General features: G+C 48.5%; 2 protein-coding genes across 2 annotated transcripts in view; one reads left to right on the top strand and one right to left on the bottom strand.

Moving 5' to 3' along the window:
* Positions 1 to 15,499, top strand: part of LOC110557540 (uncharacterized) — a 36,273-nt gene that overhangs the window by 16,673 nt on the left and 4,101 nt on the right. Inside the window, 2 exon segments of the mRNA XM_060367750.1 lie at positions 3,066 to 3,271; positions 5,625 to 5,773. Coding sequence (XP_060223733.1) covers positions 3,066 to 3,271; positions 5,625 to 5,773 — 355 coding nt within the window.
* Lamtor1 (late endosomal/lysosomal adaptor, MAPK and MTOR activator 1) lies at positions 7,156 to 13,559 on the bottom strand. The gene is made up of 5 exons (XM_021651982.2): positions 13,355 to 13,559; positions 8,952 to 9,094; positions 8,658 to 8,735; positions 8,221 to 8,347; positions 7,156 to 7,786 (listed from the first exon to the last, which is right to left on the bottom strand). The coding sequence occupies exons 1-5, from the start codon at positions 13,394 to 13,396 to the stop codon at positions 7,694 to 7,696; spliced, it is 483 nt and encodes a 160-aa protein (XP_021507657.1). The 5' UTR covers positions 13,397 to 13,559; the 3' UTR covers positions 7,156 to 7,693.

The raw sequence follows: 15,499 nt of genomic DNA, 5'->3' as shown, positions 1-15,499 counted from the left end.
TGCTCCATCCAGGAGCTCAGCATGTCCTGAGCTCATCAGTCAGTAAGCAACTATGCACATACACATGCAGACATACACACCAGGCAGTTGTACTCCTTGCTAAGTCTCTTGGGGGTGGGTAGAGTAAAAGACTTATCAAATCTGAGCCCTTTCAGTTCCCCAGGGCTTCAGAAACTTAAAAGGCAGCTAGAGTTGGGGTTCCTGGGACACTACCTGCTGAGTTAATCCAGATGGATCACAGATCTGAGACATCTAATTTGGACTACCTGATGAAGCAGAAGCTTTGGGAGTGTTAGCAAACATGGCGTACCCCATGCACAGCCAGGCCTTGCTAATGTGCATTCACAAACACAGCACTAAAGGAGTTCTCCATATACACCTGCCAGTCCTTTCTACCGCGGTCACCGACGGATGACACCAAAAGCTCTATCAGACTCACTTCTGCTCATGCTGGAAAACTTGCCTAGCAATACTTTAGAAATCAGGAAGAGGATCTCAGGAATCCCTAAGATTCCCTTCAGTCAGTGCCTCCCAATTCTAATTCTGTTAACTGTTGATATTTGTGGTCCCGTTTCCAGACCTACTCTCAACTAGGAATCTTTTAACACACGCTCAAGTAATATTGGTGTAACCTAAGGGGACAGGTACCTATAGCAATTTTAGATGCCCCTTTACACAAAGTAACAGGAGCTCAGGCTGCCTCATATTCTAGGTAACTCCATCCAGTGGCTCCCTCAAAGCTTAGAACCAGCCTTTGTATGTGACACTCTTCTAAGCTTCTGCACTATCAGAACAGATGCTGCTTTATGTGGAGTTATTCTGACACTTTTGTTCATCTAAATCAAATCATTTGAAAGTTTTTGGAAGGTGTGAGAGGGACACGTGATTTGGAGCCTACTCTCGGTCAGAAACACTTTGCTCTGGTAATCTTCCCACGCCCCCTGCAGGCCTCAGCCTGGGTCCTGTGCATTCCAACACTAAGGCAAGAGCCACCTGGTGGATGCTTTCTGATCTGCAGCTAAGTCAGCAGGGATGGAAGTGTGTGAGGATGGGCTGGTTAGATTTCACAGATGCTAAGTGCTTTGTCCCTACAGGCCACTTAAGACTTGCTAAAGGCTTGGAGGCAGCAGGGAAAACGGAGCCACTTTACAGTCTGGTTCCGGTTCTCCCACTAATCAGCTTGGGAAGAGCCCCTCCCTCCCCATCATGAACCTCTCTTGGAAAAGACAGCAGGGGGAGGGTGTGTGCGTATTCTCCCTGCACCCTCACTTTCCAGTGGGGTGCTCCGGCTACCTGCTTGCTTCCTTTTCATTTTCACTCCAGCGTAGCTTCTGTCCTCAAGCCTATACACAGTTACCATATCTCTGGGTTGCCAGAATTAGTATTGAATCTTCGTCTTTCCTGGAACTTACTCCTCCATATTCTGCAGATTCTCCAAATACCTTTAAACTATTCTCTCAGGGACTTGAGCACTGGCTGCTCTTCCAAAGAACCCGAGTAGGATGCTCAGCACTCCCATGGCTCACAACCATCTGGAATTCTCGTTCTCAGGGCTCTGATGACCTCTTCTGGCCTTACTAGGCATGGCATACAGACATGCAGACACCGATCCCTCCTGTTCTTCAGATTATTCACTAGCTTTAAATGGCTTCCTCTTGCCTCTCCCCTAACAATACCTACTCTACGCTAACAGTTTGCAAGGCTGTCTCCTCAGCTCTAGACCTTCATTCTTGCCTACCTGCCTGATTTATCTTGTCCTCTCACAAAACAGGAACCTCTAACACATCAATCCTGAACTCATCACCTCTCCAATCCAATTTCTCTCAAATTTCTTTATCAGCTAATATAGCCCGAACAAAAAGCTGAGCACCACCCTCATATAGCCTTCTACCTTTACATAAATTCAGTCAGCCAAATCATAGTTGGGATATCCCATTCTAACTGCTATGTCCATCTTCTTGCTAACTAGAGTAGACAGTGTGATCTTTGAGTTCTAGCTACCTCCTAAATCCAGTCTACACTGGAGCTCCAAAGCCGCCTTTCAAGTGACAAGCTGCACTGTCTGTTTTAAACGCTGCAGTGGCTTCCCGTTACCTACAAGGACAAAGCTTGGGGTCTTAGCCTAGTATCTGGAACTAAGGCCTGGCTCCTGACTGCTTTTTTCCACTTGTGGCCTTGTGCATGTTGTCTCCATCCTGCTCTATTCTTGTGCCATTATTCATATTCTCACCCTCTCTCCCCTTCTCTGCCTGGTTAACACCCGCTAATCCACCAAGTTTGTATTTCACCTTCCCTGTGCTCTGAGTACACCAAGACCTTTTTCCTTGATGGAAGGACTATGGACTGTCACACTACTCACTGCCGGTTTGTTTCCATACTGCCCACAGAAATTCCTCTGGGACACACACCTGCTTCTTCCCTGCCCTATTGTTTATCCAGAGCTCCATTCTCTTTCACTGTTAATACTGTGTATGTCTTTTCTGCTACAGCTTGTCATTAATGAAGGAAAGGAAGAAAGGGAAGTGTTCCACTGAAGTGACTTCTATAAGCTATACTAGAATAAGATTCTGCCTTGTGTGATATGATCTTGGCCTACCCCAACAACTCTGGTTTACTTTATCCGCAAAATGGGAAAGGGTCTGCTCCACTCACAGGGGTGGCATACACAAAATCAAATGATGGCATGAGAAGGCCTCTGACCGAAACTGCTTTGGCCTACTCTAAACTTGCTCTGGTCTTCGTAGCTTGAGACAGGCAAGGTCTCAGTAGACTCTAGTGCTGGGCCCCTGCCAAGCCCTCAAAGGAGCACTTGAGATGGTGTGGAAGTTAAGAGTACTTGTTGCTCCTGAAGAGTCCCCAAGTCTAAATCCTACTACCTACACAGGGGCTCACAACCATCCCTAGCTGCAGTTCTAGGGGATCTCATACCCTCTTCTGACTTCTGCAACACCAGGGATGAACATAGTGTACACACACAAGGGGGAGAAAAACAAAACAAAACAAAAACCTCATACAAGTAAAAACTCTAAAAGAAATAAGTTCAGGTCTTATTTTTGTCGTCATAGATCTGGTAGGTGAGGAGCCAAGGACAGGTCTACGACCAGTGAAGCACTCAAAGTCAGGAAAGTCACTGACCCAGTCCCTGTGGCTCAACAACAATGTCCTCAATGACCTGAAAGACTTCAGCCAGGTGGTTTCACAGCTTCTGCAGCACCCAGAGAACCTGGCCTGGATTGACCTCTCCTTCAACGACCTGACTTCCATCGACCCTGTGAGTTCCTAGCCCTGGGTATCTAGTCAAAGGGTGGCTTGAAGCCACCATGTCCAGATCACAGCAGTTCTGTTTTCAAGGACACAGAGGCAGTGTGGTACGGTTCAAAGGGCATAGTTACAGAGACACAAAGATGCAGGCAAAAATCTTGGGATTTCCCCTTATTATGTGACTGTCAGTAAGGTAATAACTTGTTTTGTTTTTTTTAGAGACAGAATCTCACTATGTATCCCTGGTTGGCCTGGAACTCACTATATAGACAAGGCTGGCCTTAACTTACAGAGATCCAACCACCTCTGCCTCCTAAGTCTCAGAGGCTACAGTTTCTTAAAGCTTCAGCCTTCTTTTAAATGGGGATAAGATGTCATAATCATAATGGTTTGTGAGGATTAAATGAAATTAAGCAAAACTATAGTAGTCATCATTAGGTACTTAACTGTCCTGTGCTGAGCTCTACTAAGGAAAAGGGAGTAGCAAGATAAAACCAATTGCTTTCTGTAAAATCTAAGTTTTAAAAACAGTGTGGCCCACTCGGAGGTGATGGCACATGCCTTTAATACCAGCACTTGGGATACAGAGGCAGACGGATCTCTGTGAATTCAAGGTCAGACTGGTTTACAAAGCAAGTCCAGGACAGCCAGAGCTGTTAACACAGAAAAACTCTTGTATCAAAAAAACAAAACAAAACAAAAAAAACAAACAAAAACAAAAGAGTTTGGCCAAGTATGTTGGTGCTTGCTTGATTTTAGCACTTGGAAGGTAGAGGTTGGAAGATGAATTATCCCCAGCTATATAGTGAGCTTGAGGCTAGCCTGGACTACATAAGAAAAAAAGAAAGAACCAAGGGGAAAGAAAATAGAAAAGGAAGCAAACAAGGAAGAAAAATTTAAAAGAGGAAAAGATTTGGCCCCTTCTTGCCCAAGATCCCTATCGGAAGGGAAAGGTTTGGGGCATGATTAGGAGATTGTCCCCCTATGATAAATAATATGAACTCAACTAGGATCTTCAAAGCTTACGTGCTGAGCTGATACTCCCCTGAAGATGGACTCTTAGGTCACGACAGTTGGAAAGGCCTTACCAGCCAAATAAGACTCAAGAAGCAGGAGAGCTGTCACCTGATCAGCTGGTCAAATGGATAAACAGATGGATGACAGCTCTATTTTAGGCTTTCTCCCTAAAAGGGACTTAAAAGATTAATTTAATCTTATGAATACATGTGAGTACACACAGATAAATGGGGGCTAGAGAAGTGGCTCGTTGTTTAATAGCGTTGTTACTGTTGCGGAGGCCTCGAGTTCGGCTCCTAGCACATACATGGTGGCTCACAGCCAGCCCTAACTCCAGCTCTTGGGGACCTGACGCCCTCTTCTGACTTTCACAGGCACCAGGCTCTCTGCAGGCAAACACTCATACACATAAAAATAAGGGCTCTAAAGGTGGCCCAGCAGAGATAGGCAGGGTGGTGCACACCTTTGATCCCAGCACTCAGGGAGGCAAAGGCAGGCTGATCACTGTGATTTGAGGCCAGCCTGGTCTACAAAATGAGTCCAGGACAGCCACACACAGAAACCCTGACTTGAATAGCCACAGAAGAAAGAAAAGGGGGAGGAAGAAGCTATCTCAGCAGTTAAGAGCACTTGCTGCTCTTCCAATTCCCACCACCCACATGGTGGCTCATAACTTTCTATTAACTCCAGTACCACGGGGTTCAATGGCCTCCACAGGCACTGGACATGCATGTGGCATACATACATACATGTAAGGCAAAATACCCATAAAAATCATATATATATATATATATATATATATATATATATATATATGTGTGTGTGTGTGTGTGTGTATATATGATATATGTATATTTGTATATATAAAAAAATGTTTTGTTTTTCAACACGGGGTTCTGTGTAGCCCTGGCTTTCCCGGAATACCCTCTGTAGATCAGACTGGCCTTGAACTCACAGATCCAACAGTCTCATGCAGCACCATGCCCAGCTAAAAACACAGTAATTTTTAAAAATAGCGAAAGCAGAGGCTGGAAAGCCGGCTCAGAGGTTCAGAGTGCTGGCTTCTCTTCCAGAGGTCCTGAGTTCAATTCCCAGCACCCACACGGTAGCTCACAACCATCTATAATGAGATCTGGTGCCCTCTTCTGGCATGCAGGTGTACACGCAGGCAGAACATTGTACACATAATAAATAAACCTTTAAAAAAATTGAAAGCATATTAGAGTCATATAAAATGGCTGCGAGGACTGGAGAGGGGGGCCAAGTTGTTCTCCAATCTTTTCTTGCTCTGCCAGATAGTCTGTTCCGAGCAGAGACCCAGAATCTTTTGATCTCTGCCCAAATAGGTCCTAACAACATTCTTCAACCTAAGTGTCCTCTACCTTCACGGCAACAGCATCCATCGCTTAGGGGAGGTAAATAAGCTATCTGTTCTCCCTCGTCTCCGGAGCCTGACCCTCCATGGTAACCCCATAGAGGAAGAAAAGGGGTACAGGTAAGTACCTGGAGCTGGGGTCCAGGTGAGCTTCCCTAAGGAACAAAGGGTGAGGAGACAAGAAATTCCAGACCATTCTTCTGCCACATGTGGGCCACAGGAGGAAGTGGCAGACCTCTCAGCACTCCCCTTGCTCTCAGGATGAACCTAGTTTCCCAGTCATAGTCAAGCCCTCCATTCCTTGCTGTCAGAAGAGGCAGCAGCAGCTGGGGTGGGGGAGGGAGCTGAGTGTGGGGCTGCTCCCATGCCCGAGTCTTCTCCACAGGCAGTATGTGCTGTGCAACCTGCCCCACGTCACCACGTTCGACTTCAGTGGAGTCACTAAGGCAGACCGCACCACAGCCGAGGTCTGGAAACGCATGAACATCAAGCCCAAGAAGGTCCGGGTCAAGCAGGATGTACTCTGAGATTCAAAGGACCCCAACACACCTAATGCCCTGAGGATGATCAGCTTGGTTTGACAATAAATGATTTGAGCTGTTCAGCAGATTACAAGTCACCTGTACCTTGTAAAAGATGCCTTTCCCGACCCAGCAGCTACCAGTAAACCTTCACAGTGGAGGCAAAAGCCCACTATTCTCTCTGGTGCACCTTCATGGGATATCATGGGAATAGAGTTGGTTAGCAATTAAAAAAAAAAAAATTTAAAAGAGATTCTAACTCTGTAGCTCAGGTTGGCTTTGACCTTATAGCAACACTCTTGCCTCAGCCTCCTAAATGCTGGGATTATAGGACTAAGCTACCACGCCTCACCATAAAGTCCCAAGGTGTGTGGAGCTGCCTTCAGCCTGTAGAGTAGGACTAGAAAACAGCTTTGATCTATTTCTATAATCAGATCAGGGTAGTTTTATGCTCAGGGTGTAATTTTGGTTAAGATTTCATTTCCTAAAGGGCAGTTGTTGCACACATCTTTCATCCCAGCTCTCAGGAGGCAGAGCCAAGCGGGTCTCTGAGAGTTCGAGACCAGCCTGGTCTACAAAGAGAGTTGTAGGACAGCCAGGGCTACATAATAAGATGCTGTCTCAACGGGGGAATAAACTCATTTTCTGAAAAGAATGACCAGCAGAGTACAGTCTCCTCCAACACCCAGGGGCAATATGTAAACCCACTTAGACTGAGCAGAGTCCCCAATAGTCACAGTTGCCTCAGATTCAAGTCTGTTCAGTTCTGACAGTGCTACCATCAATGGAGAAAGGACAATGAATAAACAGTCTTATCCTGCCTGGGGTTATCCCACACTATGTCCACTAAGACCTGGGAACCCTGAACTTTATCTGCTAGATTCCTCTTTAACACTGTTGAAGACATCCCTCTGCCTCTCACTGCTTGTAAACTTGAAGAGCCAAAAGTAACAAGTGAAGTGGTGAGCAGGACAGAGCAGGTTGAACCAGCCACACAAATGAATATATTTCCTTTATCGAGGGGTGACAAACAAAAACAAAGACCAAACATGTAAAAACCTAGGGTGCTAGAAATACAATCTCACTCCAGACTCAAGCTCATCTAGACCCTGGTCACAACCCTAGTGAGGCGCCTCTGAGCACCAAGTCAGGGAACGGGACAAGAGTGAACCGGAGGCCAAGAAAAAGGGTGGGAAGGGGGAGCTCCTAGGTGTCCTTGTGTTCACCCCAACAGTGGTATCTCCATCTTCCCGATGACTGTGAAGATCTGCCAGGCCCTGTCCTCTTGGCCCCAACCTCACCCTAGCCAGAGCTTGAAGGCCGATGGCAATTGGTTCTCCCTTCCCTTGCTCAGTCCTCACTTGCTCCGGCTTCTAGGCTTATTCTTTTTCTCCACATTCTTCTCCGTGATTAATAGCAGGTTAGGTACTGTAGAAAGCCACAGTGAGGCTGGGGGCCAGAGGAGGTGGGGTGGAGACGGGATAAAGACGAGGGAAGAACTGTCCCAGGACCCCTCTCTTCATGGGATCCCAAACTGTACAACCAGCTCTTCTTTTGCGTCCACACGGATCTGAGAAAGTGCACTGTAGGCATAAGCAGCTATCCTGGAGACCTGAGACAGAGGGGCCAGGGAGGAAATCAACAGACGTGAGAGGGAACTGGGAAAGTAGGGGGTGGAATGGCAATAAAGGAAAAAGGAACGATGAAGGACTCCAAGCCAAAAGGAGCTGGGTGTGGTGGTGCCTGCCTACAACCCACCACTCGGAGGGTCACAAGTTCAATGCCAGTCTGGGCTGTAACAATGAGTCCCCTCAAACACTAAGGGTTAGGTTAGGAGTGTAGCTTACTGGCAGACCACTTGCCTAGCATGCACAAAGCCTTGGGTTATTATCTCTGGAAGGAAGGAAGAGAGGACAAAAACAAGGGCAGATGCTGGAAGAATAAAGGGTAGGGAAGAAATAAGGAGGCTGTGTAGACTACCAAATGCCAGGCTCCCTCCCCTGTGAAGCCGTGTGGGAAGGGGCAGGGACAGCCAGCAGTGCTCACCTGTTGCAAGTCCGAGAAAGGGATAGGCTCGCTGGCCAGCACTTGGTGGGGCTGGCTGGTGAGAGACGGCAGCGGTGGCAGCTTCTTCCAGTGGGTCAGGCTGCTGCTAAGCACAGCCAAGCGGGTACTGGCCAGGAGGGAGGGGACAGGGAAGGACAATCAGGCTACAGCTTGCCCTGCTCTGCCCAGGCAAGCCTCAGCCCCTCAGGCCAGGGGACCACAGCGACATGGTACAGCTCATCACAAACTCACTCGACTGTACTCCTTTGACCTGATCACCCTTGATCAAACACTGTATAAACAGGGATGACCTGAATGCCGGAGGCATCTAAGTGATCTGTAGTCAGTCTTCTGGGCTGCACTCAAATGAAGAGCCTGGACAGTGGACCAGACTCCAAAGCTGGAAAGGAAGATCTAAGAGATGGCCTTGTGCTTACCTGTACTGCCTTGCCCGGTCCATGTACTCATGCTGCTCCATGCCTTGGGAGTCTGCAGCAGACACGTCAATGATGTTGCTTTGAAGAGAAGAGAAAGAGAAGATACGACAGGTGCTTCAGAGAGGCACAGAGAACCAGTGCTGGGTGCCAGTCCCAAGGAAATCTGACACTACTACCTCCTCCTGCCCACTGTACAGGGCAGAATCTAGAGACATTTCTCCCTAGTGCCCTTGTCCCATCCCCTGTGTTCCAAACTTGGCTGCCTCTGCCCCATCCTGGTCCTGTGACACTCACCTAGCTGTCTTGGCAAGGATGGAGGAGAGCAGGGCCTGCTCATCTGTGCGAGCTGAAGGTAGGCTATGGTAGTTGGGCTCGGCTCCATTGAGGGCTTTGGTAGGGGTGCTGGGATCCAGCAATAGCTTCCTCTCCTCCCGATCCTAGGAGGGGCCAGTAGAGAAAAGTCAGCCTCAGGCCCTTAAATCTAATATTCCTTTCATCCCCCGGGTTCTCCCTCAGATCAGCTCTGACCTCTAAATACTAACACCATTGCTATAAAGATGACCCAAAGTGAACAGATGGTGCAAAGTCAGAAACATTCACTCTCTGACCTGCCCCAAGCTTGTGGTCTAGGATGAACCTAGAGAAACTGAAAAACATCCAGAGAGGAACAAAGCAAGCATTCATCAACAGACTCGGAGCCTCAGTAACTGGTCAAACACCTAGTGACAAAGGCTATTGGAAACTGGCAGGAAGTCAGAAGAAGTGGGAACATAACAAAATAAGGAAATAGAGGAGAAATCAATGCAAGTCAGAAGCCCAAGAGAAGCCTTCCTGGTCGCCTGGATAAAGAACTTCCCAGGAAAGATGAACTTCCCCAACAATGGAAGGCCTCGTGAAGTCAGACAAGGCCCTGGACCCCAAGAGAAAGTCAGGCCCATTTTATCTTGCCATTCCTCACATTAGCTTAGTGTAGAAACTCCAAGCCCCACAGCCACCAATGGCCCCTCTCTTCTTTCTTTGTTCCTTTCTCTCCAGAATCTTTGTAAAGCCACCACAAGAACGTAACACACACAATATGCACAAGATACAGTCTTTCCATGTTCCCCAGGCTGCCCTGGTACTGTATAACCCAGTTGGCCTGTAACTGGCCAGTTCTCTATCTCTTCCCCCATTGCTGAGATTACAGGTATATGCTGGCTGTTCTTTTCTGCTCTCAAGTGTTTCCCCTCCTGTGGGCTGGGACCTGGTACATGCTGACTTGAGAGGAACAAAGGAGCTGCTCCTCTCTGCCAATACACCCACCTCAGTCTTCAGCAACCCTACTAACCTACACAACCACCAGAAGTGACTCAGAATTAAACCAAAACTCCATCTTCTGTAACTGTATTTTCCGTATCCTGGTTCAGACCCTTCTTCTAATCTACTACTTTTTAGGCTCAACACTGTCTTAAGTCCGTCAGCTGCAGCTCACTGCTGGCTTTGTGACAGGGGCCATGAGAGTAAGCAGACCTGCTGGATGTCTTCAAACCATGAGCCGCTCAGGACAAGGCCGCTTCTGAAGGAACACAGCATGTAGAAAGAGGGAAGGCTGGCCAACACCGGCCCATCAACTTTCAGTGGCCAACTGCCAGCCTCAGGACTCTCTTCCTGGCCCGTCTGAGTCCCTACCACAGTTTCCCTGTTTCAGGAGCCAGCTCCCTTGCCCACAACTGTCCCTACAGAGAGAGGGCTACTTCCTCCTGCCTTGTCTGCCCCACCCAAGACAGGCGTAGCCTTTCCACACTGTTCTTCCTCCTCAGGCATAGATTACCCAAATGTCCTTAAACCATTTGACCCAGTTCACCATGGTTAAAGGAAGCTTCTACGGGGTCTTCTGCCCACATTACCTCCAGGTTCCCAATCTTTCTCCTTCCTGAGTATTAAAGATAAAATGGCTAGAAAGATAAAATATTTGTCAACGGTGAAACACCTATAAGGAAAGCTGGCTCATAATGACAGCTATACTGCTCTCTGCCTGTCCTTTTCCCAGCCCCACGCCTGGCAAACCTTTCTTCAGGACAGGGCAGTGTCATCTCTACTCCCACTCCCCCACTCAGGAGTTCAAGAACAAGGTTGTCTTTCTAATTCCCTGAAGAGGCCCAGCAACCCCAAAGAGCAGAAAAACTGCACCAGGAGGAGTGGTGCAAGCCTTTAGCCCCAGTGCTCAGAGGAGACAAGCAGTTCTCTAGTGAGGTGAAACCAGCCTGGTCTAGAAGCAAGTTCCAGGCCGGTCAAGGCTATATAGTGACCCCGCCCCCAACCCCATGAAAAGAAGTTAATGATATCACCTGACACTCACCTGAATGAGTAATACATGGGATAGATCTGTCACATCAAAGTCTGCCTCCAAAGCTAATACAACCAGAGTCCAGATTTCACTAGTTACTGTAGCAGAGACCATGGTGTCTCCCCGCGACTACCTCAGAGCTTGTCCCAGCACTTAAAAAACGTTATTAGAACACCTTGGCTAGTGCAGCTTTTTTGTAATTTCACATGCATTGGTGTTTTGCCTGCATGTATGTCTGTATGAGGATGTTAGATGCTGGTGTTACAGACAGGTGTGAGCTGACATGTGAGTGCTGGAAATTGAACCTGGGTCCTCTGGAAGAGCAACTAGTGCTTTTAACTGCTGAGCCATCTCTCCAGCCCAAGTATGGCTGGATTCTCTCTCTTTTTTAATTTTTTATTTATATTTATTTCAAGCTAAAATACTTCTACTGTTAGCTAAAACACTTAGATCCTCTAAACTTTTCCCTCAACTTTAAACAAATATAACACACATTACAGGTAACTAGCAAAAATCAAATGAGGGAAATGTAAAAGCCTTCTGAAGACCATACATTTCTAATTTCCTTTGATACACAGACTCATCATGTACTCCCAAACTGGCCCTGAACTCACTGTGCAGCCAGACTGGCCACAAACTTGAAGCAGTTCTCCTATTTCAGCCTCCAAAGTGTTGGGATTGTAGGTGCAAGCCAACAGGGAGGGCTGTCTTATAATAAAGGAACAGTCAGAGGTGAAGAGAGAGGGCCTACTTAGAGAGGGGCTGGAGATGTGGCCCATGGGGACAGTTCAACATGCCCAGGAAGCCGGTCTCCACTGCTGCATAAAACTGGACGGACACAGGCGGACGAAAGCAAGAGAATCAGAAGTTGAAGGTCATCCTCAACTACATAGCATGTGTGCAGTCTGGGCTACATAAGACCTTGTCTCAAAAAAATAAGTAAATAAACCAGACAGAAAGGAGACTCTTGAGGGGAAGGTGGAATTTTAGGAGAGAAGCAAGTCCAGCTCTCCCTCCTAGAAAGAGTACTCAGCCCACCACAGTGGCACATGCCTTGTTCCCAGCACTCGGGAGGCAGAGGCAGACAGATCTCTGAGTTCAAGGCCAGCCTGGTCTACAAAGTGAGTTTTAGGACACCCAGGCTGTTACACAGAGAAACCCTGTCTCGAAAAAAAGATGAGACATTTTCTTAGTAGGCCACAGCTCTGCTATTAGGAATACTGCAGTCTCCTTTTTGTTTTGTGGTGGGTTCCTATTTGCTCTTCTCTCCTGCAGCAGGACAGGATGAAGAGAAAGATTCTTGGCACGTCACTAATGAATGTGTTTGAGGGCTCAGTAACCACTCACGCGGACACACAAATCACGTCCCCCTGGACTGCCAAAGTAGGAATTGGGAAAGAAGCATGCCTGCACACAGTGACGCCCTTCACTCCTGACATATCCTCCGCGACTGGGTGAAACCACTGTGTGGACAAAGCAGAACTCAAGTTTTGAGGCAACTGTAAAAGGTACGGCCAGGGGCTGGCACCCTGCCTTACAGAAGCTTCCCCCTCCTCAAGTGGCCAGGCGGGGCGGGGATAGTGATGGGGAGAAGGATGAGAATGTACCAGGGGAAGGTGAAAATTAAAGGGAAAAGAGAACACTGCAAGTCTCTCCAAGCTGATGCTTCCTCAGAGGAGTAAGAGCCACAGCCACATTCTCCAGAGAGGCACTCTCTAACCAGAGGAAACTTCAGGCACCAGGCAGGGAACAGCAAGCCAAACTCACGAGCCAAAGGAGCTCCCCATTCCCTCTTCCCTCTGTATCAGTCAAAGCAAAACTCTACTGCTTTCCCCAAATCCTGATGTCTTCACTCTCTTAAATTCTTCACTGGCCAACTCAAATGCCACCAACTTCCAGAAGCCTTCTGACACCAAGCCAGCAGTATGACATTACATCTCTGACACCAGTCAAGGAACATACAGAACTTCCTGATTTATCTCGGAAGACTGAGCCTCAGATTACCTATCTCTAGAATGGGTTCGCAAAGTTTACTAATACAAGCTGCAGTGAAGGCACAGGAATCTGGGAAAGCGACAGCTTCCCAGGCACCCAGCTGAGGGTTCACGCTGTGAAGAGTACGAGGGTGTCGGAGACTGGAAGGGGAGGGGCCGAGCCAGGCCGCGGCCAGCGGAACCCTAGGCAGGAGTAAGACCAGGATCTTTAGGAGGGTGGGAGCCTGGCTGGCCGTCCTCGCCGTAATCTGTCCGCTCCAGGCCTCCGTACTCGGCGAGCCTGCACCCGGCTCCCCGCCGCCGGCGGGCTTCCTTTCTGGGCCCCAAGTCCCGCGGTCGCAGCCTACAGTCCCAAACCCCGTCCGCCGCGGCCGCACCTGGTCCGAGTCCTCGTTTTCGCTGCTGTAGCAGCACCCCATGGCGGGGTCGGGCCGGGCGCTCAGGCGGCGCCGAGGAGGGACGGCGTCCGTCAGGAGCCTTTCCGGTCACATGACCCGGGCTGCCTCCCGCTCCCCTCCCCCTGCGCCCAGCCTGTCCCAAAGCCGCTAGGGCGCCGCGGCCAAATCCCTGCTTCCGGTCCCGCCCCGCCGCGTGACCACCGCCAACCAAAGGAAAAGTGCGTCCTACGTGACAGGACCCGGGTCACGTGATCCGAGGCCAGGCGGGGCGAGTCACATGACTTTGTTGTCCCAGTCTCTAGACGTGAATCCCGTCGTCCCCTAGCCCTAGTGGCCTCGGCCGTGTGAGTCGAGTTGTGTGGTCACGTGGCGTCAAGGCCACCCGTGGGTCTGAGAGCTGTCAGATAAACTCCTCAGTACCACGCGAGGGGCGGGTAGCCTCGCGCAGCGGAGAGGGGTGTACTTCCTGCAGACATTTGCCAGTTTGTGTGTGTGTGAGACCAAGGACTCACTGTGTAGCCCTGGCTGGCTTGCAATTCGCTGTGTAGACCAGGCTGACCTCAAATGCAGAGAGCCGCTTGCCTCTGCCTTCTTCGGATTAAAGGCATATGCCACATGCCCAGCAAAATTGCATGTTTTTAAATTTTTGAGTACGTACATGAATGTGGAAGTTACAGAACAGCTTGTGGGAGTTTGTTGTCTGCTTTCATGTGGGTCCTAGGCATTGAAGTTAGGTTGTCGGGCTTTGTGGCAGGCACCTTAGCCATGAGCCATCTCTCTAGAACCATATTTGGCACTTTTTAAAAAAGATTTATTTATTATGTATACAATATGCTGTCTGCATGTAGACCTGCACACCAGGTCTTACCGTAGATGATGGTTGTGAGCCGCCATGTGATTGCTGGGAATTGAACTGAGGACCCCTGGATGAGCAGCCAGTGCTCTTAACCTCTGAGCCATCTCTCCAGCCCCAGCAGCTTCTTGATTAAGGTGAATTCTGCCTTCACAGACAGGTAGCAGACAGTCCTCCCTCCAAGTCAGGGGTTACAGTCTTTAAAGCCTCAATACAAGCCCTTCTCCCTGTTTGCTTTTTCTGAGCACATCCATCTCCTTACTTAATCCCATAACATTCACTTATTAAATTAGCAAATGTTGGGGCTAGAGACTGGGTGATTAAGAGCACTGGCTGCTGCTCCCCCAGAGAACCCAAGTTCAATTCCCAGCACCCACATGGTAGTTCAAACTCTGCCCTCTGACAGCAGGCATGTACACTTAGGTGGTGCACAGATCAACATTTTTACCAAACACCTATACACATCAAATAAATAAAATTAATTAAAAAACACCCCCAGAGAGATGGCTCAGGGGTTAAGAGTACTGTCTGTTCTTCCAGAGGTTCTGAATTCAATTCCCAGCAACCACATGGTGGCTCACAACCACCTATAATGTGATCTGGTGCCCTCTTCTGGTGTGTAGGTGTACATGCAGATAGAGCACTCATATACATAAATATTCATAAGAAAACCAACTATTTACTGTCTACAGTGTGACACTCCAGTGTTCAATTTGGATAGGCAGCTAGTCAGGAAATAGCCCAAAGTCCTGATCATGGAATCCCCAGTCTGGTGGTCACAGCCTATTCTATACCTGTGTTACTGAGTTCATCTCTTCTACCAAACATAAGTAACTGGAAGACAGGGCCAGAATCTAACTTTTTTTCTGTGACTGCTGCCCTTACTTGGATTTTGAACTGAGTAATAAGTCCCAATTATTCTGGCCTGATGCCAGGGCGTTAGTCAATTCTCCAAATCAAGACTGTTGAGCTCTGCTAAGTTCCTCTAAGTTCCCTGAAGAACAGGAGGCGGCTGGAGTTTGTCCCTGGGTCTGGTAACACGAACTGCACGTCTCAGGTAACAGCAGCCTCAGCATCAATAATTGAAATCAGGTCCAGCCTCCTTCTTCAGGGTTATTCCTCTCAGGGACTTCCCATTCCGCTACTCTGGTCTTTCCTAGGAGCCGTCAGCCCAGGTAAGCAGGGCCTTGTGGGTTCCCAAGCACACCAATTCATGCCCACATCACAGATGCTTCACATTCACTCATACACTAAGTTTTAGCATACACTCC

Source organism: Meriones unguiculatus, chromosome 14 (genome assembly GCF_030254825.1).
Source record: "Meriones unguiculatus strain TT.TT164.6M chromosome 14, Bangor_MerUng_6.1, whole genome shotgun sequence".
Taxonomy (NCBI): Eukaryota; Metazoa; Chordata; class Mammalia; order Rodentia; family Muridae; genus Meriones; species Meriones unguiculatus.
This window is presented reverse-complemented; position numbering and strand designations above follow the sequence as displayed.

Coding starts and splice junctions, on each gene's coding strand:
- Lamtor1 (XM_021651982.2), bottom strand. CDS start 13,396: ATGGGGTGCTGCTACAGCAGCGAAAACGAGGACTCGGACCAG. Junction 9,095..13,354: donor AAAACGAGGACTCGGACCAG/GTGCGGCCGCGG, acceptor GGCCCCTCCTAG/GATCGGGAGGAGAGGAAGCT. Junction 8,348..8,657: donor GACCGGGCAAGGCAGTACAG/GTAAGCACAAGG, acceptor CCTCCTGGCCAG/TACCCGCTTGGCTGTGCTTA.